At 46.7% G+C, this 26,123-nt stretch overlaps 1 protein-coding gene across 7 annotated transcripts in view; it reads left to right on the forward strand.

The window, feature by feature from the left end:
• SAMD12 (sterile alpha motif domain containing 12) overlaps positions 1-26,123 on the forward strand; it is a 205,191-nt gene that overhangs the window by 63,010 nt on the left and 116,058 nt on the right. For all 7 annotated transcript variants that reach the window (XR_014529101.1, XR_014529102.1, XR_014529103.1 and 4 more), the window contains exon 4: positions 11,306-11,446. Coding sequence is in view for 4 of the 7 variants with exons in the window: in XM_083517094.1 (XP_083373220.1) it covers positions 11,306-11,446 (141 nt within the window). In the remaining 3 variants the exon portion in view is untranslated. The remainder of the gene's footprint in view (positions 1-11,305; positions 11,447-26,123) is intronic.

Consider the following 26,123-nt stretch of genomic DNA (forward strand, 5'->3'; position numbering starts at 1 on the left):
TCTTGAATTTTCATTAAAAAAAGGAAAAAAGAGGGGAAAAACTCAACAAGAAAGTGAGAGATCATGAGTTGATACCAGAAGGATGAGACTGATTAATGTGCATTAAGAAGAGAGGTGTGATGACTGTCGACCTGTGTCTGGTACAAAGTGTACAAACACTCCTTAAAATAACTTAATTAAAATCGTAAATGTTCTTAAGCAGGTGTTTACGCAGCAAGACTGCAATGTTTGAGAATTCCAAGATTTCACCTCAGATGGTGATTTGACCAATAGGCACATTCTTCTGCCTTTTTACTCGACGCCAGTTGTTGTGACACATCAACAGTGATCATATATTTGGAGCTGCTGTTTTTTTGTTTTGAAAAACATCCACTGACTTCTTTGGGATGTATATGGCTGGCTTGAGACAGCATAAAAAGAGACCCCTGTTTCCAAGATCCCCCTTTAAGGCTGGTTTTCCATCTGACCCTAAAGGAGGATTCTGAAAATCAATGGGGCCGCCATCTTTCTTTGAAATCTTTATTGGCTGTTTTCATTACATGGTAAAACGAACAAAAGATCCATTTGTGCTTTGTACTAGAACTCAGTGTTGGGCCTCAGCTATATTATATGCAAATAAACTTTGTTAAAAACAACAGCCGCAGCACTGGGGTTGAGAGGAAAAAGCCCAATTAAAACAGAAGAGCAACTCCCAGTTTTAGCCCTCTCAATCTGACTTTTATATACAGTGAGGGGGGAAAGTATTTGATCCCCTGCTAAATTTGCCCGTTTGCCCTCTGACAAAGAATTGACCAGTCCATAATTTTAATGGTAGGTTTATTGTAGCTGTGAGAGACAGAATAACAACAGGAAAACCCCCAGAAACCCCTCAGACCTTGTGGGGGGCCGGACCATATTTTTTGGGGGGTGAGGGGCGAACGAATTCCTATGCCCCACAAATAACCCAGAGATGCATTTTAAATAAAAGGGCACATTCTACTCATGTAAAAACACGCTGATTCCCGGACCGTCCGCGGGCCGGATTTAGAAGGCGATTGGGCCGCATCCGGCCCCTGGGCCTTAGTTTGCCTACCCATGCTCTAGTTAGCTGTTTCTAAGCAGCTTTTTCTAGTCTGGAGTAAAATAACTGCCCCACCCTAATTCCAGTGCTTACAGTAATTAGCACAGAGCAGGATCCTCACTTAACTTCACACACAGACTTGAATGAAAAAGAGCGTGGAGGAAGCTGATAATTCATGAACTGTATGTCCCCAAAGGCTGGATAAAACGGTGCTAATGAGCAATTAGTCAGTGCTAAGTGATTTTGAATATGTGTCCTTAAAAAAGACACATATTTTCTAGACCTCCTGACCAGCGACTGGTTCTGCTTAAGGACCTTAAGGACCGTACTGAGGAGCAGGTAGGAGAAGAGATGAAGGGCAGTGAGCCAAAGTTCCATCTCCCAGGTGAACTCTGCTCAGTCTGACATGCCTTCCTCTCCAAATGATCACATGCTCCTAGGTTGGTAATGAGCAGGGGGTTCTTGGAGAGGAATGGATTTGGCCCCCAGGCTGCCAACTGTTGTTTAGTCGTTTAGTCGTGTCCAACTCTTCATGACCTCATGGACCAGAGCATGCCAGGCACTCCTGTCTTCCACTGCCTCCCGCAGTTTGGTCAAACTCATGCTGGTAGCTTTGAGAACACTGTCCAACCATCTCATCCTCTGTCGTCCCCTTCTCCTTGTGCCCTCCATCTTTCCCAACATCAGGGTCTTTTCCAGGGAGTCTTCTCTTCTCATGAGGTGGCCAAAGTATTGGAGCCTCAGCTTCAGGGTCTGTCCTTCCAGTGAGCACGCAGGGCTGATTTCCTTCAGAATGGATAAGTTTGATCTTCTTGCAGTCCATGGGACTCTCAAGAGTCTCCTCCAGCACCATAATTCAAAAGCATCAATTCTTCAGTGACCAGCCTTCTTTATGGTCCAGCTCTCACTTCCATACATCACTGCTGGGAAAACCATAGCTTTGTCGGCAAGGTGATATCTCTGCTTTTTAAGATGCCAATTGTAGACTCCAATTGTAGACCACCAGAGGACGAGATGGTTGGACAGTGTTCTCGAAGCTACTAACATGTGTTTGACCAAACTGTGGGAGGCAGTGGAAGACAGGAGTGCCTGGTGTGCTCTGGTCCATGGGGTCACGAAGAGTCGGACACGACTAAGTGACTAAACAACAACTATTGTAGACCACAGGGACATTCGGTTAGTTTTGGTGTTACAGTGATACCTCGGGTTACAGACGCTTCAGGTTACAGACTCCGCTAACCCAGAAATAGTATCTTGGGTTAAGAACTTTGCTTCAGCATGAGAACAGAAATCACGTGGTGGCAGCAGTAGGCCCCATTAGCTAAAGTGGTACCTCAGGTTAAGAACAGTTTCAGGTTAAGAACGGACCTCCAGAACGAATTAAGCTCTTAACCCGAGGTACCACTGTATTCCCCAAGCTCTTGGGCAGATGGGGCTCGTCAACTTCGGAAGGCAGCCCATCTAGAAGAAGGAAAACACTGATTCTAAACCTCTGCTGCCTTGTGGGATATCTTCAGAAGAAGAAAAGGCTCAGGAGAAAATAAAACACAAATGGAGTCCTTAAGGACAGTTGGATGGCGCCTTGTACGCCTCCTGGCAACTTCTGCAGCTATGCTGGTGCCAGACATATTGCTCTGCTTTCCTTTGGACCACATCAGTGAGGCCAAGAGCAGGGTGTCTAGGCAGCCCAGATCCTCGATCCAAGGCTTGTGTCTCGGGGAGGTAACCAAATTTAACCCCATGGTATGTGTCATGGACTCACCGGATCATAGAATTGTACAGTTGGAAGGGACCCCAAGGGTCATCTAGTCCAACCCCCTGCAATGCAGGGATCACAGCATTTTGAATCTGAAGCAAAAGCCTTGAGTCGGGTTGGAGAGTTCAGATTCTCTGGTGCTTCCTTAGAGAGCCCATGAAGCGTTTAAATCACAGTGGTTTTAGATTTGTTTGATCCTGCAGAGTGTTAAAAGGTACCCTTATTGCATTCCGTTAATGACAAATTTTAGCAGATTAAGGTATTGTAAATAATTGGTTTTTATGAAAAAGATGTCACTTTTGGTGTTTCAGTTTTATTGTATGTACCAAAATAGAGTATTTCTGGCTCGGAACACATTGGGATAAACTACCTTCTGCATCATATTATTATTGGGTTTTTGCACATTTGTGGCTTGCCTCTCTCTTTTTCTTCCTTTCAAATTTCACAAACCATTTGGCAAGTTCACCATACACAAAAAAGCCCATTTAATTATTTTTCTAATTTCATTACCATTGACAGGCTGCCTTAAATTGTTTATACATAATACGGGATTAACAATGTGCAATTAAGAATATCTCTGAACACCCCTAAGAATACCTAACTGCCTTAGGGTAGATTAATGTGTGTTTGTGAACAGAGACTGGGACAGGAAGCTGTTTTGTTGATGCAGAGTCGAAACTTTGCAGAAGGCTTCGTAATTACAATTGTGAAAACTTAATAAGCCGTTTATATTTTTTAATAAAATTCACAGGCTGATTGAAGTCCTATTTACCAGCTGCGGCCTGGCATCTTCCATATTTATGCAAATGAAGTATGAACAGATGAGTTAGCTTACTTACATTTAACTAGCATGTGGAAGTTTTTCTTGCTTGTTGACTCACGATAAGCCCTCAGTGTGGTTGATAGTGCTAAATGGGGATGACGTCCTGTCTGAGGGGCCATCAAGGAACCCCACTGTTAAGATAATGGCAGTGTGGCTTTCCAAGTCACCTGCGCTTGAGAAGGTGAAGGGAATAAATTTGATGGGATCATATGCGGTGTGGGCTGTTCCTCTGTGGAGCGGATTTCATTTATTCTTAACCTATAGTAATGCTGCTTTTAATTTTCCATTTCTATTAGTATCAATTATTTAACCTCATGAATATTAACGGGCAACCTCAATTTAGTATTTTTAATTCTGTTTAGTAAATTAAAAAAGAAAACGCGGGACCTGTGCAAAAATTGCTTTCTGAGGTTCTGCTGCCTGACAGTGGTGCAGCCAGGTTATTTTAGATTCTGGATGCAATGGTCCACTCTCTCACACCTAGAACTGTAGAGTTGGAAGGGACCCCAAGTGTCAATCTAATCCAACCCCCTACGATGCAGGAATCCTGCCCACTGCCGTCCTTGGGTGGGCTCAGACCACCAAGCTTCTGGTTAACAGCCAAACACGCTGACCCATTGCTCCTCCGGTGTCTTATCTGTATAATGGGACGCGGGTGGCGCTGTGGTCTAAATCACTGAGCCTCTTGAGCTTGCCGATCAGAAGGTCAGCAGTTCAAATCCCCACGACAGGGTGAGCTCCTGTTGCTCTGTCCCAGCTCCTGCCAACCTAGCAGTTCGAAAGCACACCAGTGCAAGTAGATAAATAGGTACCGCTGTGTCAGAAAGATAAACAGCATTTCCATGTGTATTGGTTTCCGTCATACCAGAAGCAGTCTAGTCATGCTGGCCACATGACCCGGAAAGCTGTCTGTGGACAAACACCGGCTTTCTCAGCCTGAAAGCGAGATGAGCGCCGCGACCCCATAGTCGCCTTTGACTGGACTTCACTGTCCAGGGGTCCTTTACCTTTACCTTTTTACCTATCTGTAAAACAGAAGTGTAGAATCATATTCTTTAGATGACAGTGGGCATTTCTATACAGATTTCAAAATGTAGTCCTCCAGCCCTGTTTGGGAGCCCTCATGGTCATTCTGCCATGTGGGACCCTGGGCATTTGTCCTGCTGGCCACACCGCTTCTTGAACATTAAATTCTGCAAACAAGAGTGAGAATTCCAGCTGATGGAAGCGCTTCAATCCCAATAACAAAGCGTCATGGTAACAAGTGAGGTTAGGCAGGTATGTGAATTCAGCAGTGGGGGGAAAGGGGCCATGTCAGACTACGCTGCCTTCTTCTGATGCAAACAACCCCAAACTCCAAAGCAAATTGCTGCAATAAGCAACAATAACTCGTGCATGAGTGGTAAGGCAGCGGCGGTGTGTGGGGACTATCCAGAATGTCACATACACAACTGTGTGCTTGCTGACACCTTTGTGTTCTTGGTGGAACGAGCTCCTGGCGCACAAGGAACAAGTTTGTTCCCTTGAGGCTAAGTTAGCTGTTGCAGAGAACCTGAGAGAGTCGGACACATGCAATAATTGTGTCCCACTCTCAGCCTAACAGCTTTTCCACTGTCAATGTTACTGAGAGTCTTGAGGAAGGAGGTCGTCACTCTGAGGAAGATGGAAAGCATCCATTAGAAGAAACCCATTCCTCGGGGAACAAACAAATGCCCTTTTGGGTTGAGGATACTCCTCTGTACGACAGAAGCTTCCTTGTAGTGGATAATTTGATCATTAGGGACATAGATACCTGGCTTTGTAATGAGGGTGCAGACCACCAGGTGACTTGACTGCCTGGTGCAAAGATAGTCGTGCGTCATCCAGCTAGACTGGTAGATGGTGCTGAGGAGTGGCGCATTTTAGCACCAGTGACACGAGGAAATAACGTCGTGCGGTCTTGGAAGCAAAATGTAGGTTGCTAAGTAGGATGTTGAAAGCCAGGAGCTTTAAGGTACCATTCTCTGAAAAGCTGCCCATTTCATTCACAGCACTTTGCAAGACAGGCAGGATTCGTGATAAACGCAGAGGCACATTTTGGGACAGGTTCGCTCTGTACAAAAAGGCATTGGCTTCACTTGAACCAGGGTTGAACCAGAGTATTGAGATTTATTTTTTATTTTTTAAAAAAAATGGTGCCAGAGTCACATGAAAGCTAATTTCAGGGGGAAACTGAGGAGCATCTGGTTCGGGATAAAAGCATCCCTAAGCGATGATAGCTAAAATGGGATGGAGCAGTAAATAGCAATGCAAAAAGGCCAAAGTGTTGTACCGAAGTAATAATTTTAAGAAATCCACAGAGTGTTGTACCGTAAAACACACATGCCAGAGACATTTGGAGAGATCTTATTTAGGCATCTGTAGGCCAGTGCTGGGTAAGGGACGCGGGTGGCGCTGTGGGTAAAACCTCAGCGCCTAGGACTTGCCGATCGTCAGGTCGGCAGTTCGAATCCCCGCGGCGGGGTACGCTCCCGTTGCTCGGTCCCAGCGCCTGCCAACCTAGCAGTTTGAAAGCACCCCCGGGTGCAAGTAGATAAATAGGGACCGCTTTATAGCGGGAAGGTAAACAGCGTTTCCGTGTGCTGCGCTGATGCTGGCTCGCCAGAGCAGCTTCGTCACACTGGCCACGTGACCCAGAAGTGTCTGCGGACAGCGCTGGCCCCCGGCCTCTTAAGTGAGATGGGCGCACAACCCTAGAGTCGGACACGACTGGCCCGTACGGGCAGGGGTACCTTTACCTTTACCTTAGGCCAGTGCTGGAGGTCTCCAAGTCAAGATGGGCAAGCTGGAGTACTTGGCCTTTGAAGAGAGCATAAATCTAATGGGAAATTAGAAAATTAGGAACCTAGTGGAATGGAGAGAACCAGTGGGGGCACTGTTATCTCTGGGTGCAAATTCTAGAGGAAGGACAGGGAAATTCCAGGAAAGTACAACACAGCAACATTTGAGGAGACTGGTTAAAAGGAACTTGATAGGGGAAATGAAGATGGTCAGGTGTCTCTAGAAAGTTTGGCTAACAATCAGAGCTCAGTTAGAAATGTACCACCAGGGCCAAGAGGGTGCCAACATGGCTAATGGGCAGAGCGGAAGACTCGAGCAAGTGAGACAAAGTTGATATGGCAGGCAGAGGCAAAACAGAACCAACCAACTTCAGAACAAACAGCAGTGAAAATCAATGAGTGAAAGTGGACTTGTTAGCCAATGTGACTTGAATAAAAATCCTTTCCCAAGGTACACTGGAAATTGATAGGCTGGGTGTGATGGGAGTTGGGGTCCGATATCTCTGGAGAGCGCCAGGTTGGCAAATACTGCCCCAGCCTTAGATGCTATAATTGCCACTTCATTTGAGGGTTGTGTTAAAACAGCCCCTTCCCATATATACCAGAGATACCTAGCAATCTGGACCAGATAACATCAGATGCTTTTCTCTTGGGGGGTGGGGTGGGGAGCGGCTCTTTTGGAGTGACTCAGCAATCTGTTGCTCCTTCCTCATGCAACCACATAGGTCACAGAGGAGCAGGGTGGTGCTTATTGCCCATTCCTCCAGGTTATAGATATTTCTGTGATTTAGGATGATGATGAGGAGGAGGATGAGGATATATTTATACCCCACCCATCTGGCTGGGTTTCCCCAACTACTTTGGTCAGCTTCCAACAAAAGATTAAAACAGGGCTGCCTTCAGATGTCTTCTAAATGTCAGGTAGATAGTCAGGATCACAGTAATTGAAAATTACAGAAGCCTTGCTACGATATGAGTTTGGACGATAGATTTTTTTTAATGAAAACAGGACTGCTGGAACCTGTAGCCTTCTACATGTGCTAGAGTAGAACTCCCTGTCATTCCACATGCTGGCTAGCATTGATGGAGAGTTCATTCATTCATTCATTGAATTTATATACTGCCCTATACCAGGTCGTCTCAGGTTGAGTTGAGACCCAACAATACTGGGAGGCATGCAAGTTCCTAGATCAGCCTTTCCCAACCTTGGGTCCCCAGGTGTTTTTGGCCTACAACTCCCATCATCCCTGACCACTGGTCCTGTGAGCTAGGGATCATGGGAGTTGTAGGCCAAAAACATCTGGGGACCCAAGGTTGAGAACCACTGTCTTAGATGCTTCCTCTACTTCCCCTTCACTGGAGGTTTTTAAGCAGAGGTTGGGTGGCCACCTGTTGTGGATGCTTTAGTTGAGATTTTTTTCATTGCAGGGGGTTGGACATAATAATAGTAATAATAATAATAATTATTTATATATACCCTGCCCTCCCCAGCCAAGACTGGGTGGCTGACACCCGATATAAAAACAAATTGATTGAAATACAACTTAAAAACAAGATTAAAATACAACATTAAAACATTAAAATACAGCCTCATTTCAATGGATACTCAAATCAAAACTTTTTTGGGTCAAGTCTTCACCAAGGCTAACTATCCAGACTGGTCCTACATGGGACAGAAAAAAGCCAGGGAAGTCCCCAAATAGGAGTTCCATCACAGGAAGAGAAAGGAAAAAAGAAGAGGGGGAGGGAATCAAATTGATTCCAAGGCAAAGGCCAGGCGGAACAACTCTGTCTTACAGGCCCTGCGGAAAGAAATCAGATCCTGCAGGGCCCTGGTCTCATGAGACAGAGCGTTCCACCAGGCCGGAGCCAGTGTTGAAAAGGCCCTGGCTCTGGTTGAGGCTGATCTGACTTCCTTAGGGCCTGGGACCACTAGGGTGTTGCTCTCCGTGGGGCATACTGGGAGAGGCGGTCCCGTAGGTACGAGGGTCCTAGTTCCTTCCAACTCTACAATTCTATGATTCCATGAGATAAATGGGGTTATCTGTGGCATTGGTGTCTAGCTTTCTGCGTAACATCACATTAACATGGACAGTGTAGCCAGCTGCTGCCAGATACAATCTAATATGCTGACAGCTCCACTCCAGCCATTTCAAACAGACGAGGTTTTGCAGGCTCTTTATTTGACGAGCATCCCATAAATGCACCAGCGCTGTTCAATCAAGCTGTGTGTGAAACTTGAAGGAAGGATCAGCCAGGAAAGGGGAAGGCTGGGGGAAGAGTATAGAAAAGCCCTTAAGAATGATCCTTAACACATTACATACCAGATTATGTTATATTGCATTGCTTATTTCATTTACAAATTGCTTTCCTGTGAGGCATCTCGAAGATAGTTACGTAATAACACATATAAAACAATTACATGAGTTTCATGTACAGGCAGTGACCGATTTATGTGTGTCCAATGGATGCTTGACTGCGCATGTGCGCATCGCAACAACCTGGAAGTGGCCGGAAAAGGGGGTGGATCAGGGCAGAGTGGGCTTATGTGTGCTTTGTTGACAATCCGGGGGGGGGGGGTCAGGAGCGTAACCCCCGCACAAATCGGCCGTCGCCTGTATAAAAACAGTTAAAAACAATGGTGCCCTATTAAGAAAAAAACTATTTTAAAAAACTATGAATATAAAAACAGTTTTAAACAGCAAAACATGCATAAAATCAATTCGGATCCAGAACTGGGATAAAGCTTTTCGAAGGCTTGTTGAGACACAAATAGCATATGTGTGTGGATGTATTTAGGGAAGAGTTAGAGAGCATCCGGGAAATAACGTTTGTGAATCTGCACAGAGCAAGTAATGCAGATTTATGGGTCTGCTTGCTAAAGTTTTAGATTTGTGCTTAATTTGCTTTGCGGGTCTGCTCCGTCCTTCCTGAGAGCACTAAAAACGGTTGTCTCCCGTTCGGCAGTGCATTTGCAAAACAGCCTAATATGATTTGTGCCTGAATTTATACTTCAGTTGGGAATTCAAGTTCTGACTATTTCCTCGTATTAAAATCCTCAGGTCCTCCTGAATAGGTTCATCTGAAAAACAGGACTGTCTTAACAGTCTTTTATACCCAAGACTTGTAAAGGATCGATACATTTCCCATCAGAACAGTAAATTACTTACTGAACCGCTTCCAGTAATCATGATGTACAATTTCATGTTAACTCTTCCCCTTCTCCACCCAGAATTTTCTTGACAGTGTCAGATGGCTTCCCTGCAACCTTGCCCACCCCCCGCAAAAGAATAATGGGTTTAAAATGAATAGTTAGCCCATTACATGCTTGGGTAGGGTTTAGCATTGCATTCATCATTATGGTGGAGCCACAGCTCCAAGGATGTAACTATCTAATGCCGGAATGAGGATGTTGTTAAGACGACAGCACTCACCATCGCTGTACTGGCTGGGGCTTATACAAACTGAAGTCCAACAACCACAAACTTGGCAGTCATTTATACCCAAGGCTTGTAAAGGACTAATACATTTTCCATCAGGTCAGTAAATTGCTTAAGCTTGTGGGCCACAAGCTTAACATGAGTCAACAGAGCGATGCAGCAGCAAAAAAAAGCAAATTCTATTCCAGACTGCATCAACAGAAGTATAACGTCCAGGTCAAGAGAAGTAATAGTATTTCTCTGTTCTGCTTTGGTGAAACCACACCTGAAGTACTGTGTCCAGTTCTGGGCAGCACAATTTAAGAAGGATATTAGCAAGCTGGAGAAGAAGAAGAGTTTGGATTTGATATCCCTCTTTATCACTACCCTGAGGAGTCTCAGACTGTAGTCAGAAATGTAAACTACTTGTCCTTCCGTGGCTTTTCTGTTGCTTTGAGTTGCAAACCACCTTGAGGGGTAAACCCTTGGTTGAAAGGAAAGGCAACAACGGAAGTACATAAATAAAGCTGCCTTTCTACCAGGTCATTCTCTTGGGCCCCTGTAGACAACCTGTTTGTTGGGCAGGGCTGGGGGGCTTTTAGCCCATGCGATGGGCTTCTGGGCCTCTCTGCTTGGCCCACCAGGCCATTTTGGAGAAGCCATCTTGCACTTGGTGCCATAGGTGAGGTGGGTGGGGGCCAGATCCAAATGTGATGGGGGCCATCCCCAATTGTCTCTCGTCTGCCTTTCCTCTTGTGTCTCTCCTTCTCCCTTCTCCCTCCACCTCCCTTTCTGGTGCCCCCTTCTCTGGGGACGGGGTATAGGTCACTCTTGCCTGAAATATGACCCTATCCACTTGCACTATCCCTCCTGCCTCTCCCTCACTCGATCCATTTCAGCCTTCCCTGGCCCCACTTTTACCCCCTCACTCTCCCCCTCTGGACTCCCTCCTACCGCAATAAATTGGGCTTCAGGTCACAGGTTCCTCTCCCTTCCTTTAGCTGAGGAGGCCAGGGAACCTGAGACCTTCTGCATTCAAAGCATGTACTCCTCCACCCTTAAACTGCGGTCTTTTCCCTGTGGCTCCCCTTTTACTTCCATAGGCTAGCAAGTCTTCTACCAGTGTATGCATTGGATTTAAGGCAAGCTTTCCCCCACCCCACCCCATTTTGGGTGACTGTACTAGTCCGGCTCTGAACCTGGATCTCCGGAGTGGAAGCTAATTAACTTGCTGAGCCAACATGCACATTTTTTTTTCCACCCCAGCGCCTGCCCTGTTGTGAATCAGATTGTTTCACAGGGGAGGGATATTAGCAAGGCAGGCGGGTTTTATCTGCTAGAATAGGGACATTTACAGCATGTAGAAATTTTATTCATTAAATGGAAATCCTTGGGTAATCTCTCTCTCTCTTCTTTTTTTGGATACAGGCCGTGCGCTGCTCAGGCTGACAGACAAAAAGCTGGAGCGGATGGGGATCGCCCAGGAGAGCTTGCGGCAGCACATTCTGCAGCAGGTCCTCCAGCTCAAGGTGCGCGAGGAAGTCCGAAACCTCCAGCTGCTCACGCAAGGTAGGAAACGCAAAGGACCGCAGGAGGGAAACGGTTGCATGAGAGCATACTTGAGATTGCTTTGATGTTCTCCTGCACGAACTGTTGCGCGGAGAGGCGTCATGGGGCCAGAGCGACCACCGAGAGGTAAACAAGAATAGATCAACATGCATATTAGGAGTTGCCTGTCCGTTAGGATAAGAGCAATTCCTTTCTTCCCGTTTTCAAAGCACGACCCACACACATTGTCCATCAGCGTGCTAGTGGCTGTGTTGCTAATCCCGCCACCAATGTCTGAAAGCACATTGGCCTTACTGGGAGAGTACACCTGCTTATGTTCATCAATATCACTTGTTTTCCCCACTTGATTTCTGTAGCGTTGGCTGCCACTGGCAGAACCCAGGAAATGTACCATGCGATGATGGTTTCAGCAACAGTGCTGTGTTAAGTGCGATACTGAGTTCTGCCCTCTTTTCCCGTGATATGTCTAACTATTCTGGGTCTTTGTGTGAGTAAGAGAGGAAGGAGAACTCGGGGTCTGCTGTTTCTAATGGCTGTTTGGAGTGAAGTGTAGCAGCTTAGACTACTGCAATGCACTCTACGTGGGGCTAACTTTGAAGTTGACCCAGAAACTACAACTAATCCAGAATGCGACAGCTAGACTGGTGACTGGGAGTGGCCGCCAGGACCATATAACACCGGTAATGAAAGACCTACATTGGCTCCCAGTATGTTTCCAAGCACAATTCAAAGTGTTGGTGCTGACCTTTAAAGCCCTAAACGGCCTCGGTCCTGTATACCTGAAGGAACGTCTCCACCCCCATTGTTCAGCCCAGACACTAAGGTCCAGCTCCGAGGGTCTTCTGGCGGTTCCCTCATTGCGAGAAGTGAGGTTACAGGGAACCAGGCAGAGGGCCATCTCAGTAGTGGTGCCCGCCCTGTGGAATGCCCTCCCATCAGATGTCAAGGAAATAAATAACTCTCTGACTTTTAGAAGAAATCTGAAGGCAGCCCTGTTATGGAAGTTTTTAATATCGTGCTTTTAATACAGTGATACCTCGAGTTACAAACGCCTCAGGTTTCATACGCTTCAGGTTACAAACTCCGCTAACCTGGAAGAGTTACCTTGAGTTGAGAACTCTGCCCCAGGATGAGAACAGAAATCGTGTGCCCACATTGCAGGGGCAGCAAGATGCCCCATTAGCGAAAGCACGTCTCTAGTTAAGAACAGTTTCGAGTTAAGAACGGACCTCCGGAATGAATTAAGTTCGTAACTAGAGGTACCACTGTATTCTGTTGGGAGCCGCCCAGAGTGGCTGGGGAAACCCAGGCAGATGGGCAGGGCATAAATAATACATCATCACCATCATCATCTGATCCCACCATAAATTATTCTACGCTAACTGAGGCTCACCAAACATGTCACAAAGAAAACGCTCCTAGCTTTATGGCAAGGAGGTGTCTGACTAGTAAATTATCTTCAGTCACAGGGCTGAAGGAACTGGGAAGTTTGTGCCCATGTAGCATCTCAATATAGGGACGTGGGTGACGCTGTGGGTTAAACCACAGAGCCTAGGACTTGCCGATCAGAAGGGCGGCGGTTCGAATCCCCATGACAGGGTAAAGCTCCCGTTGCTCGGTCCCTGCTCCTGCCAACCTAGCAATTCGAAAGCACGTCAAAGTACAAGTAGATAAATAGGTACCGCTCCGGCGGGAAGGTAAACAGCATTTCCGTGCGCTGCTCTGGTTTGCCAGAAGCGGCTTAGCCATGCTGGCCACATGACCTGGAAGCTGTACGCCAGCTCCCTCGGCCAATAAAGCGAGATGAGCGCAGCAACCCCAGAGTCGGCCACGACTGGACCTAATGGTCAAGGGTCCCTTTCCCTTTACCTAGCATCTCGATACCACAGCAGCTGGTAAAGAGAGAAGCATGCACTTTGGACACTGAACATGTTGCCTGACATTACTGGTTCCCTTTTTCAGTGAGAATTATTCAGGCAACTGGGACCTAAAGCATACTATGTACCGGCTAGAGATATAATCAGGTTCTGCCATTTTTGAATGGCTATTACGTATCGTTACCAGCAGGTTTAAAAAAGAAATGTCTGTGGAACACATGCCATTTGTAGTCCATTATTTTCAACTTGCAGTTTTTCAAATGGGGAAGCGACGACAGCTGCTATAGGAGGCACGAACGCTGCCATATGTCTCCCAGTCTCTCTCCTCCTGCGTCTCAATTGGACTAAGACTTTACACCTCCTCCTACTTGCTGGAACATATTGGCTTTGTATTACCCGTGTTGTCTCGACTGCTGACTTTGCCCATTCTCGAGAGTGTTCCCCTTTCTGCCTGGAAGACGGCAGAATTCACATTGCAGTGCCTCAAAACTCCTGGGTTTTGTTTGAAACTCTCATGCAGGATGCAAATTAGATTCAGGCTGCATTTAAAGGCAAATCTCAGATTTGCACTTTTCAAACCAAAACACAGCCATCCTTTGAAATTCACACTTCTCCAAATTTCACCATGCAGTTCTCTCACCAAATGCATACGTTAGGGGGAAGTGTGCATGAAAACCAATACAGTGGTACCTCGGGTTACATACGCTTCAGGTTACAGACGCTTCAGGTTACAGACTCCACTAACCCAGAAATAGTACCTCGGGTTAAGAACTTTGCTTCAGGATGAGAACAGAAATTGCGCGGCAGTGGTGTAACAGCAGCGGGAGGCCCCATTAGCTAAAGTGGTGCTTCAGGTTAAGAACAGTTTCAGGTTAAGACCGGACCACCAGAACGAGTTAAGTGCGTAACCAGAGGGACCACTGTATCTTAGTTAAAATGACACATTCCAAATTTCAGTCCATATATGCCATACCAGGTTAAGCAAAACATATGTAACAAGTAACAGTTTCATATTCATTCATAGCTTTCCAGACTCTAGGGTAAAGCTACCCTACAACATAACATACATGAGATCGTCTTCTCCTTCTGTTGTTGTTGTTGATGTCTGCAAGGCCAATCTTAAGTATATTTTGCCAGGCAGTACACCCTCTCTTTTTCCTATCAACAACCAAGGATGAAGTGGCAGGTTGTGGGCGGAAGGAGGGAGCATTTTAATGGAGAAAAGAAGAAAAACGGACCTTAAATGGTTGGTGGATTCATTGATGGAAACTCACTCTGACAAATTATGAGAATCCCTTTCAGGTAGCTGGCCCTCGGGGATCTAATTCTTAATGTAAGCCTGCTCAGAGAAGTTAATGCTATGCCAGCCAAGGCTATGAATCGCTCACAAGACTTAGATTGGGGTCAGTAGTTCACGGTAGTGCTGCCAATAGTTCTGGATATAACCCTGGGGGTGAGCACCCCAGAGGATTGCTTGACTAAGAGGTATGGTAGGCCTGTCAGGGGGAGGCCCCTCCAGTGCTCTTACTCTTAACTGTCCAAGTCAATTTAATTTGTGGTGTCGCTCCTCTGAAGTTGGTCGCTGAAAGACATCCATGTGTCATTCCAAAAGGATTCGAGGTGTCGCTCTTAAACACTCAAGCTTGTTGCATTCCATTCTCTGGATGGTATACAGGAAACCTTTGTGTGTGTGGCGGGGGAGAAAGCAACCATATTCATTATTATTATTATTATTATTATTATTATTATTAAAACTATGTTTTACTGGGCGCACACAAATATTTTGCAGAACATAGTATCTCATTTGTAGATTGGATGACTATATTTGGCAGCCTGTTGAAGCAATATCAAGAGCAGCTCGCACAGTTAGGAGGCTGCCATTGCAAACTGTAATTAATCCAGAATGCCACAGCTAGACTGGTGACTGGGAGTGGCCGCCGGGACCACATAACAACGGTCCTGAGAGATCTGCATTGGCTCCCAGTACGTTTCTGAGCACAATTCAAAGTGTTGGTGCTGACCAGGGATCCAAGAAGAGGGCCATCTCGGTAGTGGTGCCCGCCCTGTGGAACACCCTCCCTTCAGATGTGAAGGAAATAAGTAGCTATCTTATCTTTAAAAGACATCTGAAGGCAGCCCTGTTCAGGGAAGTTTTAAATATTTAATGCTGTATTGTTTTTAACATTTGATTGGAAGCCGCCCAGGAGGAAACTCAGCCAGATGGGGGGTATAAATAATAAATTATTGTTGTTGTTGTTGTTGTTGTTAAAATATTCCTACCCTTTCGTCAGACAAAATCTTCCTGGTGACCCCTAGATGTTTTGAACCACAGCTCCCATTTGCCCCAACAAGTATGGCCAATGGTGAGGGATGGTGGAAGTTGTAAGTCCCAGTTTTGGGAGGGGGGGGTCCACATCAGGATGTACCTAACAGCCCTCCTGGAGGTAACCCACATCCCTTCATTTGCTAAATCTCATTTTGGCCTTACTGATTGCTGCCGTTGGGTCTTCTTCTTTCTGCCCACAAAAAGCCCTGAGCCACATTGGGACTTTGTTCTGTTAGTTTTGCGTGAATTAATTCCTGTAAGCAAAGGTTCTATGTGGAGCTACCTTTGAAGGTGACCCGGAAACTACAACTAATCCAGAACGCGGCAGCTAGACTGGTGACTGGGAGCGGCCGCCGGGACCAAATAACACTGGTCTTGACAGACCTTCATTGGCTCCCAGTATGTTTCCAAGCACAATTCAAAGTGTTGGTGCTGACCTTTAAAGCCCTAAATGGCCTCAGTCCAGTATACCTGAGGGAGTGTCTCCACCCGCATCATTCTACCCAGACACTAAGGTCCAGTACCGAGGGCCTTCTGGCGGTTCCCTCACTGTGAGAAGTGAGGTTACAGGGAACCAGGCAGAGGGCCTTCTCGGTAGTGGCACCTGCCCTGTGGAACGCCCTCCCACAAGATGTCAAAGAGAACAACAACAACCAGACTTTTAGAAGAAGGCAGCCCTGTTTAGGGAAGCTTTTAATGTTTGATACATTACTGTATTTTAATATTTTGTTGGAAGCCACCCAGAGTAGCTGGGGAAGCCCAGCCAGATGGGCGGGGTATAAATAAATAAATTATTATTATTATTATTATTATTATTATTATTATTATTATTATTATTATTATATTCCATTACTAGGCCAGATTTCCTCAGGATAAATTAATTCTAGTTCCCAACCTCCAGCTCCTTTCCTCCTCGCCACACTTGGAAGGGCGCAGGCCTGACCTGACTGCCTCACCTCTCTGAGCTTGTCTGCAAGAAATTCTGAGAGTTTGTTGAACTATTTCGAGAAAAAGATCTGCAGATTTGTCTCTCTGGAAGAGCTGTTGGAGGAGGGGGGCGGCGGGTGGTGATGGAGGAATCATTATCATACTTCCCTAATCCTGATTCATAGGAGAAAGAAGCCTGTTTTGTGCATCGCCCCAAAGATCACATGAAACTATTTTTGGATATTCATTGCTAGCGGAGCTCTGAGCTAGATTGGCTGGTGTGTCCCTTTGCTCAGGCACATCAGCTTCATGTGTGGGCTGGTGTGCGTTGCCGAAACAGAGCTCGCCTTGTTGTGGGGTCTGTTGCTGTTGCTCAGAGCCGGGGAATATTTGGGTTGCGTATTTTTCATGCATTCCTTCCTTGTATCCTCTTAAGGCGGCTTTGAGTGGCGCTTGCTGTGTTGAGTTTATTCGCTTGATAATGCAATTGCCAAGACGAAACGAAAGGCAGGCGCCATTAGGTTGCATTAACAGAACATTTGGTAAGTTCCATCAGAAGCTAAGCAGTTTAAAGAGCTTTAAAGCATTGCTAGATCCTGCCTGCAGCTTCATTGTAAGTAATGTTTGTGTATTAGAAAGGCAGGGCAAAACAGCGATAATAACTATGAAAATAATAATAATAATTAATATGCAAGTGATGAATAGTTTAATAGTTGGCTAAAGACATCAACGAACAGCTTTAGATTTCCTCTCTATTTTGTCATCCTTGCTCTTGTAGCCGCTATATGTCAAGCTAGCTTAATTCATTATATGTATTATTACAAAAGTTGGGTGCCACCCAACACTCTTTGCCAAGTGGTAGCAAAATTCCAGGGCATTTACCCCAGGTCTGTGCTGCTTTGGAGAATCAAGATGCTATGGAGACTGCCATAGCTTTAAGAACTGTGATTTATTCGCATACTTCCATCTGAATTAAGATGGAGGGAGTCTAGATCTTACAGACTGGTTGTCTCAAGAGGAACTTGTTCCCCACAGTAGTGGAGCACTCAAGTCTAAGGCATCCCTTTGTCGTTTCTTTTCTCCCTTCTTCTTCCCATCATACCTTGCTTTTAAAAAAAAGGCTCTTTCTGTCCTGTCACCTCACACACCACATTACCATGGCAACCTCTGTCTGCCCAGGTCCAATATTCCTTTTACATGGGCCACCAAGACCTTTTGTCGTTACTACCCTCCATAATCTTACATTCAGACATTAGCTGATACATTTCTCATCATCATGATGGATGTGCTTTTTATACCATTATTTAAGAACCTACCATCATGTAAAATCATCAAGACCCTAGTATCATGTCCATAACTTGAGAATGGACCACTATCTCACTTTTTCCAAGGCCTCTCGTTGTTAGGTTGGGACTATCCTACTCTCCATTGTCACAATCTCTCTTTCTCCAAGATGTTATATGGTTGGGAGAAAAGAAGGCAACGCTGTGTCTCTCCCATCACCACCACCAACAAAGGTATAGGACCCCTGGATGGTTAAGTCCAGTCAAAGGCGACTACAGGGTTGCAGTGCTCATCTCACTTTCAGGCCAAGGGAGCCAGTGTTTGTCCACAGACAGCTTTCCAGGTCATGTGGCCAGCATGACTAAACCGCTTCTGGCGCAACGGGACACCGTGACGGAAACCAGAGCGCACAGAAACACCGTTCACCTTCCCACCGGAGCGATACCTATTTATCTACTTGCACTGGTGTGCTTTTGAACTGCTAGGTTGGCAGGAGCTGGGACAGAGCAACGGGAGCTCACTCCGTCGCGGGGATTCGAACCGCCGACCTTCCGATCGGCAAGCCCAAGAGGCTCAGTGGTTTAGACTGCCACCATACTGTAGGGAACAGGAGAATTGGATTCTGCTGCATGCTGCTCTGCCAGTGGCATTCCACCCTTTGTGGGCAGCTCCTGCACTGCTGTGTGTGCTTTTCTGCCATGCCATGCCTGCTGTCTCTCCCCTCTATGATGTCCCCTCCACCACCGATGCTGCTGCCTCTGCTGCTACATTTGGAAAGAGGACACCTGATCCAAACCCGCTGCACTTGCTGCCCACCCCGCAACTGATCCACATCATTGCTATGGTGAGAGACGAACATGAGAGATGTAGCTGGTTCTTCTCACCTGCCCTTCCTCTTCCCTAGGTCTCCTCTTCCCACCTTGGGGCATCTGTAGTCTCAGCCACACCGTTTTCAGTCCTCCTAGAGCAGCCTTTCTCAACCTGTGGGTCCCCAGATGTTGTTGAACTACAAATCCCATCACCCCTAGCTAGCAAAGCCAGAGCTCAGGAATGATGGCAGTTGTAGTCCAACAACATCTGGAGACCCACAGGTTGAGAACAGGGTCTGCTTCCCCAGCGATTTCACTGCATAGACCACAACCCGCTCCTCCTCAATATTTGGAAAGGTCCCATCAAGCTAAAAGTCTGATTTGTCGCTGACTTACCAATGCAAAGTTCAGAGGGCAGAGAGTTGGATGTTCCTAAATGAGAGCTGGACCATAAAGAAGGCTGATCGTCGAAGAATTGACGATTTTGAATTATGGTGCTGGAGGAGACTCTTGAGAGTCCCATGGACTGCAAGAAGATCAAACCTATCCATTCTGAAGGAAATCAGCCCTGAGTGCTCACTGGAAGGACAGATCCTGAAGCTGAGGCTCCAATACTTTGGCCACCTCATGAGAAGAGAAGACTCCCTGGAATAGTCCCTGATGTTGGGAAAGATTGAGGGCACAAGGAGAAGGGGACGACAGAGGACGAGATGGTTGGACAGTGTTCTCGAAGCTACCAGCATGAGTTTGACCAAACTGCGGGAGGCAGTGGAAGACAGGAGTGCCTGGCGTGCTCTGGTCCATGGGGTCACAGAGAGTCGGACACGACTAAACGACTAAACAACAACAACATTCCTCATTCGGGGGGAAAGCCAGAACACGGTTGTCCATGTGTGTGTGCATGATTCATGCATGGGTGCGGGCTGACACAGGAGGATTCTTCTTTTGTTATGAGTCTTGGTCCACCTTTCACGACATCATGTGCTGGGAGCTGCTGCCCCTTGCTGCTGCTTGGTGTTTGCCTTCCTCGTATATATTGCCCATTGGGAGTTCCTTATCCCCTCTTTCATGCTTCATGCATTCATGACTGTATATGCTTCAAGTGTGTTAGCCTTGACACTTCTGAAGTCTGGAGACAGGCCAGGAGCTTTGTGAAATGCAAGTCTCTGGCTCAGACCCAGTGGGGGGGAAATGGAATGAAGAGATGAAATATCAAAATGCTCTGAAGAACTAGCACATAGGAATCGGCTGTTGCTTATTCAGATAATTAGTCCCTCAAACACTACACAACTGATGCAGAAGAGGGTCTTCGTCTCAGTTGCTGCAACCCACTTTCCCCAGGAAAGCTCACCAGGTGCCGTGTCGGTGACATGCACATTTACTGCACTGTTAAATGTTTTTTTGCTTCTCCCACCCCTTCATCAGCTTTCTTGGTTTAAGTGATTTTTCTGCATTCATTGTATTATTTTAATGCACTGAGAGAGTTCTACTGAAGGGCAGCTAAATGAAGAAAAAAAATCAATGAAATAACCTGGTACTTTCTGCTCCAATTGGTAATGATCAAGCAGAGACCCTTTGCAGCCCATGACGTTCTTTTAACTGCAGGTGCTCAGGATTGGACCAGGGAGCCTTCTGGATCATAGCTGTCAACGTTTCCCTTTTCAAAAGGGAAATTCCCTTATTCCGAATACGATCCCTCGCAAGAAAAGAGGAAAGTTGACAGCTATGTTTTGGATGCAAAAGCATGTGGCTTAACACCATGCTATGACCTTGCTGGTTTTACCTGGACTAACACCCCTCTGTCTACATCAATATACTCGTACACTGGCAAAGCACCAAATGCAGAAATAATAAGCGTTTTGAATGAAATTTCATTGAGAAGGTTTTAACCAAAAGGGCAAATTTTCAGATCCATTTTTGTTCTTAGGTATGAGTGTAAATATTTTACAGCTGTTTTATTAAACAGTAAACTTCAGAGAAGTGGGTTTCTTTCTTTCTTTCTTTCTCTCTCTCTCTCTCTCTCTCTCTCTCTCTCTCTCCCTCCCTCCCTCCCTCTCTCTCTCTCTCTCTCTGGGAACTATTTTCTGTATAAATGAAGGCACTTTTTAACTTCAAAGCCCACAATAATATATTACCCTGAAGGTCACAGTTAAAAACCTGTCAATATATGTATTCATAGTAAATCAATTTCAGTTAAATCAATGCAAAGTCTGACGGGAAAAATTCCTCACTATTGATCGGAAGGAGAAGCCGATATTGTTGAAATTATTAATTATTGCTGGATCCGTAATAAAAAGGCCAGTCTGGGTTCTGTGCTTTATGATCATGTCAAATTAAAAAAAAGAACAACAAATCTTTGCCTTCCACGAGATGCTGTACATCTTCACACATCTTGGCAATAAAAGGTGTTTCATAACACTGTTGACTGCCGGCGTGTAAATGAACAAATGAAGGGTGTTCTGTCAGATGAAGCATAAAAGCCATTAGCAATGCACTTTTATTTGAATGGAGCAACATTAATTTTTAAAAGGACATAACCTGAGACTTCTGCAGAATGAGAGTAGAGAAGGAAAACACGGAAAATACAAACAAACCTTTTTGGAGCATGTTTGTGGCAGCTCCACATGGACATAGCAACACAAAGCTTGATTTTTAAGAGTGGCAGAGGATGTGACTAGGGATTGAGTGATGTGGTTGGTGCCAATAGCATTTTGGTTATCAGGTAAGGTGTTCTGTTGATGATGAAAAATTGGGAGCAAGGCTGACAAGAGGTGGGTACAGGAAGTACTGATGTATTGGGCGCACAGCCAATAGCGGCCCCAGACTCAGATTTCTTTCTTAAAGTACGTTTCTAGCTTTCCTAGAAATAAAGTTATGAAACAAAATGTGCAGGTACCCTGTATGTGATTTCTATGAGATGAGTCACACTGGCTTCTCCCACCTTTCCATGCTTTTATCCAATGAGCGTAGTCAGTGCTGTGATTGGCAGATGAGTTGTTTTGACGCCAGACAATAGGAATCCCTGTGGTCTTAAAGAGCTGGGGTTTTCTCCTTCTCTTTAGCGTACTTCCCTCCTTCTGTCTCTTTCTCTAGTCCTAAGCTCTGGCCTAGGGAGAATCCCAAGGGCCAGATAGAAAGGCTAGGAGGGCCGTGTTGGCCATGGAGAAAGAGAGACTGTGAAGTTGGTCAGTTGAAAGAGGAGCTCTGCCATGAAAGAATGTTAAACTAGGGTATGTGGGGTATATGCAGGGAATGGTGCGAAATCCTTTTGAATTGTATGTGGGGAGGGCAATTGTGGCGGGTTGTGTGCCTTGTACATTCAGCTGTGTGGGTGCAGTTTTGGAGTTTGGTCTCCAGGGCCTATCTTCAGAGTTCCAGTCCCTTATTTGTACCCAAATTAGAATGCTTGCTCATTCATTTAGGATAATAATATCCCACTTTATGGTCTGATAGGTTCTCAAAAGTGGCCTCATTACGCGAAAAATCATATTCAGTTGTGGTATCAGGAAACAACAAGTTGTCCCGTTGGTATCTGAACCACACAGGTCGAATTTCCTGCCCTTGACCTTCTCTGGTGTCGGTCATCAGCCTCCGACTTCTATGCCGCAGAGCCTGAGACTCTCAGCCCATGAAGCAGATAAGTCTTCCCTTGCTGGTAGTCGCTGGGCAACAGCTCCCACACTGAGGCAAAGGTATGGGGCTGAGTGGCTGGAACTAGCCAGCCCATAATGGAGGCAGGTTTTTTTCTTGCTCCGTGATATATATTAGGTTTGTAGAATCATAGGAAGCTGCCTTATACTGAATCAGACCCTTAGTTGATCTTGGTCCTCATCGTCTAAACTTTCTGGCAGTGGCTCTTCAGGGTTTCAGGCAGGAATTGCTCACAGTCCTACTCAGAGGTGCCAGGAATAATAATAATAATAATTTATTGTTTGTACCCCTCCCATCTGGCTGGGTTTCCCCAGCCACTCTGGGCGGCTTCCACAGAAACCAAAAATACACTAAAATATCACACATTAAAAACTTCCCTGAACAGGGCTGCCTTAAGATGTCTTTTGAATGTAAGGTAGTTGTTTATCGCTTTGACATCTGATGGGAGGGAGTTCCACAGGGCGGGCGCCACTACCGAGAAGGCCCTCTGCCTGGTTCCCTGTAGCTTTGCTTCTCGCAATGAGGGAACCGCCAGAAGGCCCTCGGTGCTGGACCTCAGCATCCGAGCAGAACGATGGGGGTGGAGACGCTCCTTCAGGAATTGAACCTGCATATGAAGCACATGCTCTCCTACAGAGCTACTGTATTTTGCGCTCCATAAGACACACTTTTTTCCTCCTAAAAAGGAAGGGGAAATGTGTGTGCATATTATGGAGCGAATGGCGCTGCGCAGAGAGGGCCACCTTAACCTCACTGGGTTGTTGTGAGGTTGTTGTGTGATATCCCTTGTTTAGCCGCCTGAGCAACTTGTCAAATAGACAGGAGAACATTATTCTTGTTTTCCCTCTTCAGTCAGTCTTGGATTCCATCACTGCCCAAACCATGTGCCTCTGTCTCTCCAAACGGCCAGATGATCCCATCTTTTTTTCCTGGGGCTTCCTGTGAGAGAATGAAATCCAAGCACTAATGCCTGTTAAAATGCTTCTCCTGTTCACTTGCAAAATCAAGCTTTTGAAAAGAGGCTCTACAGCAGTGTTTCCCAACCTTTTTTGGGCAAAGGCACACTTGTTTGATGAAAAAAATCTTGAGGCACACCACCATTACAGCCCCGTGACGTCAGCGCGCAGTGTCACGCCGGGAGGGACGCACGAAAGTGTAACTTTCAATTTTTCCCCCTCCCCCTTGCCGGGGAACCTCCAAGCTTTGGGGGTGGGGGGGGAGGAGGCAGCAAAGCGAGGGACTGAGGGACCCTAACCCTAACCCTAACCCTCACCGATCACCCGGGAAAGCATGCGAACGAGGAGCCCCCGTGTCCTGCTCCCGGCAGCGGACAGCACAAAGCGAGGAGGCCTGGACAAGGCAGCACGCTCCCCGCTCTCGCTGCATCGGGGCTTTTCTCCTCCAGGCCGCTTTCGAAGTCCCCTTCTCCGCTCCCAAGAGCCGGAGCCGCTGCTTCCAGGCCCTGTCCGAGCCCCGACTTGTGGCCTCACTTCGAGGAGCGCCTGTTGCTGGGGACGGGGCTGCATCCCCCTCAGCCGCCGCCTCGCTTCCTTCCAGGAGACCCGACGGCTCCCCCTCTCCCGCTCACCCTCCTGCGCCCGCAGCAGACCGAGACCTCCCTGCCCCCGCCCGGCTCGGCCCTACCTGGGCGCCTCCAAGCCCGGCCGGCTCCGCGTCGCGCTCCACGCCGGGCAGCTGCAGCAGGGGCTGTGCGGGGGCGCGCGGCGGCCCGGCTGAGCGCGCCCCGGAGCCGCCGCGCCGTCGCTCGCGAGTCCCTCCGAGAGCCCTCGGGACTGACTCCGGAGTCGCGAGGCGGCGCGTCGCCCAGGGAAGGGGCGGCTTCCCACAAGTCCTCCGGGAAGCAAACGCCCTCGCCCGCCTCCCTCCAGGCAACATCTCGCGGCACACCAGGCAACATCTCACGGCACACTAGTGTGCCGCGGAACACCGGTTGGGAAACACTGCTCTACAGAAATAAAAGATTGAGAATATTTTTTTTCTTGTTTTCCTCCTCTAAAAACTAGGTGCGTCTTACAGAGCGAAAAATACAGTATATCCCTTCCCCACATTCCTGCATTATCTTTCTCTCTTCCTCTCTGAGGAAATTTCAGGGGAGCTGGCAACTTTAACTTGCAGCCAATTATCTTCCTGAAATAAAACAGTGGCAAAAAAGAAGTGGGAAAACGCTTTTGCATAACTGTTTATCTCTTAAAATATTCTCTCCCCCCCCACACACAAATATCCTCCACAGCTTCAGTAACTAACAGTTCCTTAGTTTTACACAGAGGGCTTGAGAAATTCAAGAAAATAGCAAAATGAAGGGGGGTGTATGTCTGTGCTCTATAAGGAGGGGATTAAAAATAACCCTGGAAGTGTTTCTCCTTCTACCTACAAAATCCCTCCCACTTTAATATTGGGAACAACTTCCCAAGCTTAGGAACATATTCTCTCGCTTCCTTCTCTTCTCTGGGCTCACATATGCAAAGTCAGTCTGAGTGTGTGTTTAAACAACAACAACAACAAAACCCTAGACGTTTCTCATATGGAGCATTGCCCAGAACTGGCATATAGAGATAACACATTTAAAAGAGAGAGAAAGTTGCAGAAGTCGTCATTGAAATCCTTCATTAACAGCCGTGCTATCTCTGAAAAGGGCCGGGCAAATTCGTGAACTTTCTGCTGATTAGCTCATCCTCCATTAAAATACCAATATTCTGTCCTCGGTTGCCTACATTTGGGGAATAAAACTCATTGTGAAACAGCTAAGTGTAAATGGCACAAGTTTTTCCTTTTTTTATTTTTTTGAAGAAGGTTTGAAACTCCTTTAAGAGAATATCAACCACTTGTACCTACATTTCTGAAGGACTAAGGTTTAACACGGCCGCTTTCTCCTCCGGTGAGAGAACCATAGGAGGCAGCTAATTAGATTTTTATGAACCTGCTCAGTGCAAATTGTTGCCGAACCTCCAGTGGCACTTTACAAAGCTGCGGATGGTTATGAGATCGGATTGCTGCCTCAGTCCTGGGAGTGCAAGGCTCCGCAGGAATCCTTCGATACGTTAAGCAGAGCGAGGTGGTGGGATTCTGAACTGCATCAACGAATACTGCAGGGTGGAAGGGTGCGTACGACATTATCGAATGCTCACTTCTGTAAAGTACAGTGGTACCTCAGGTTACATACGCTTCAGGTTACATACACTTCAAGTTACAGACTCTGCTAACCCAGAAATAGTACCTCGGGTTAAGAACTTTACCTCAGGATGAGAACAGAAATCGCTGGCGCGGCAGCAGCGGGAGGCCCCATGAGCTAAAGTGGTACCTCAGGTTAAGAACAGTTTCTGCTTAAGAACGGACCTCCAGAACGAATTACGTTCTTAACCCGAGGTACCACTGTACTCCTTGCAAGTAAACTAGCATGTGAAGGAGAGGGATTTGCCAAGAAGGGCTGCTTCTCAAGTGCTAGAGGACAATCTTGGCATGTAGAAGGGGCCCAAATTTAATCGCCAGCCACATCCAGGTTGGGCTGGCAAAGACCCCTGTATGAAATCTTGGAGAGCCACTGCCATCCAGAGTAGATAGCGCTGAGCTAGGTGGGCCAGTGGGTCTGCACAGGGCAGCTTTTGTTCTTTCCTACTTTGCTAGTGCTCTTCAGTGATATCCAGGACGATGGAAGTGCTGTGAAGTTCATGCTTCATGGGTAAATGGTCGCAGGTTCAATATCTGACATCTCCAGGTATGTCTGGGAGAGACTCCTGCCTGCAGTGGCGTAGCATGGGGGCCAAAGGGGCGGTTGCCCAGGGCGC

Source organism: Podarcis liolepis (assembly GCF_965112155.1).
Source record: "Podarcis liolepis genome assembly, chromosome: 8".
Lineage (NCBI taxonomy): Eukaryota > Metazoa > Chordata > Lepidosauria > Squamata > Lacertidae > Podarcis > Podarcis liolepis.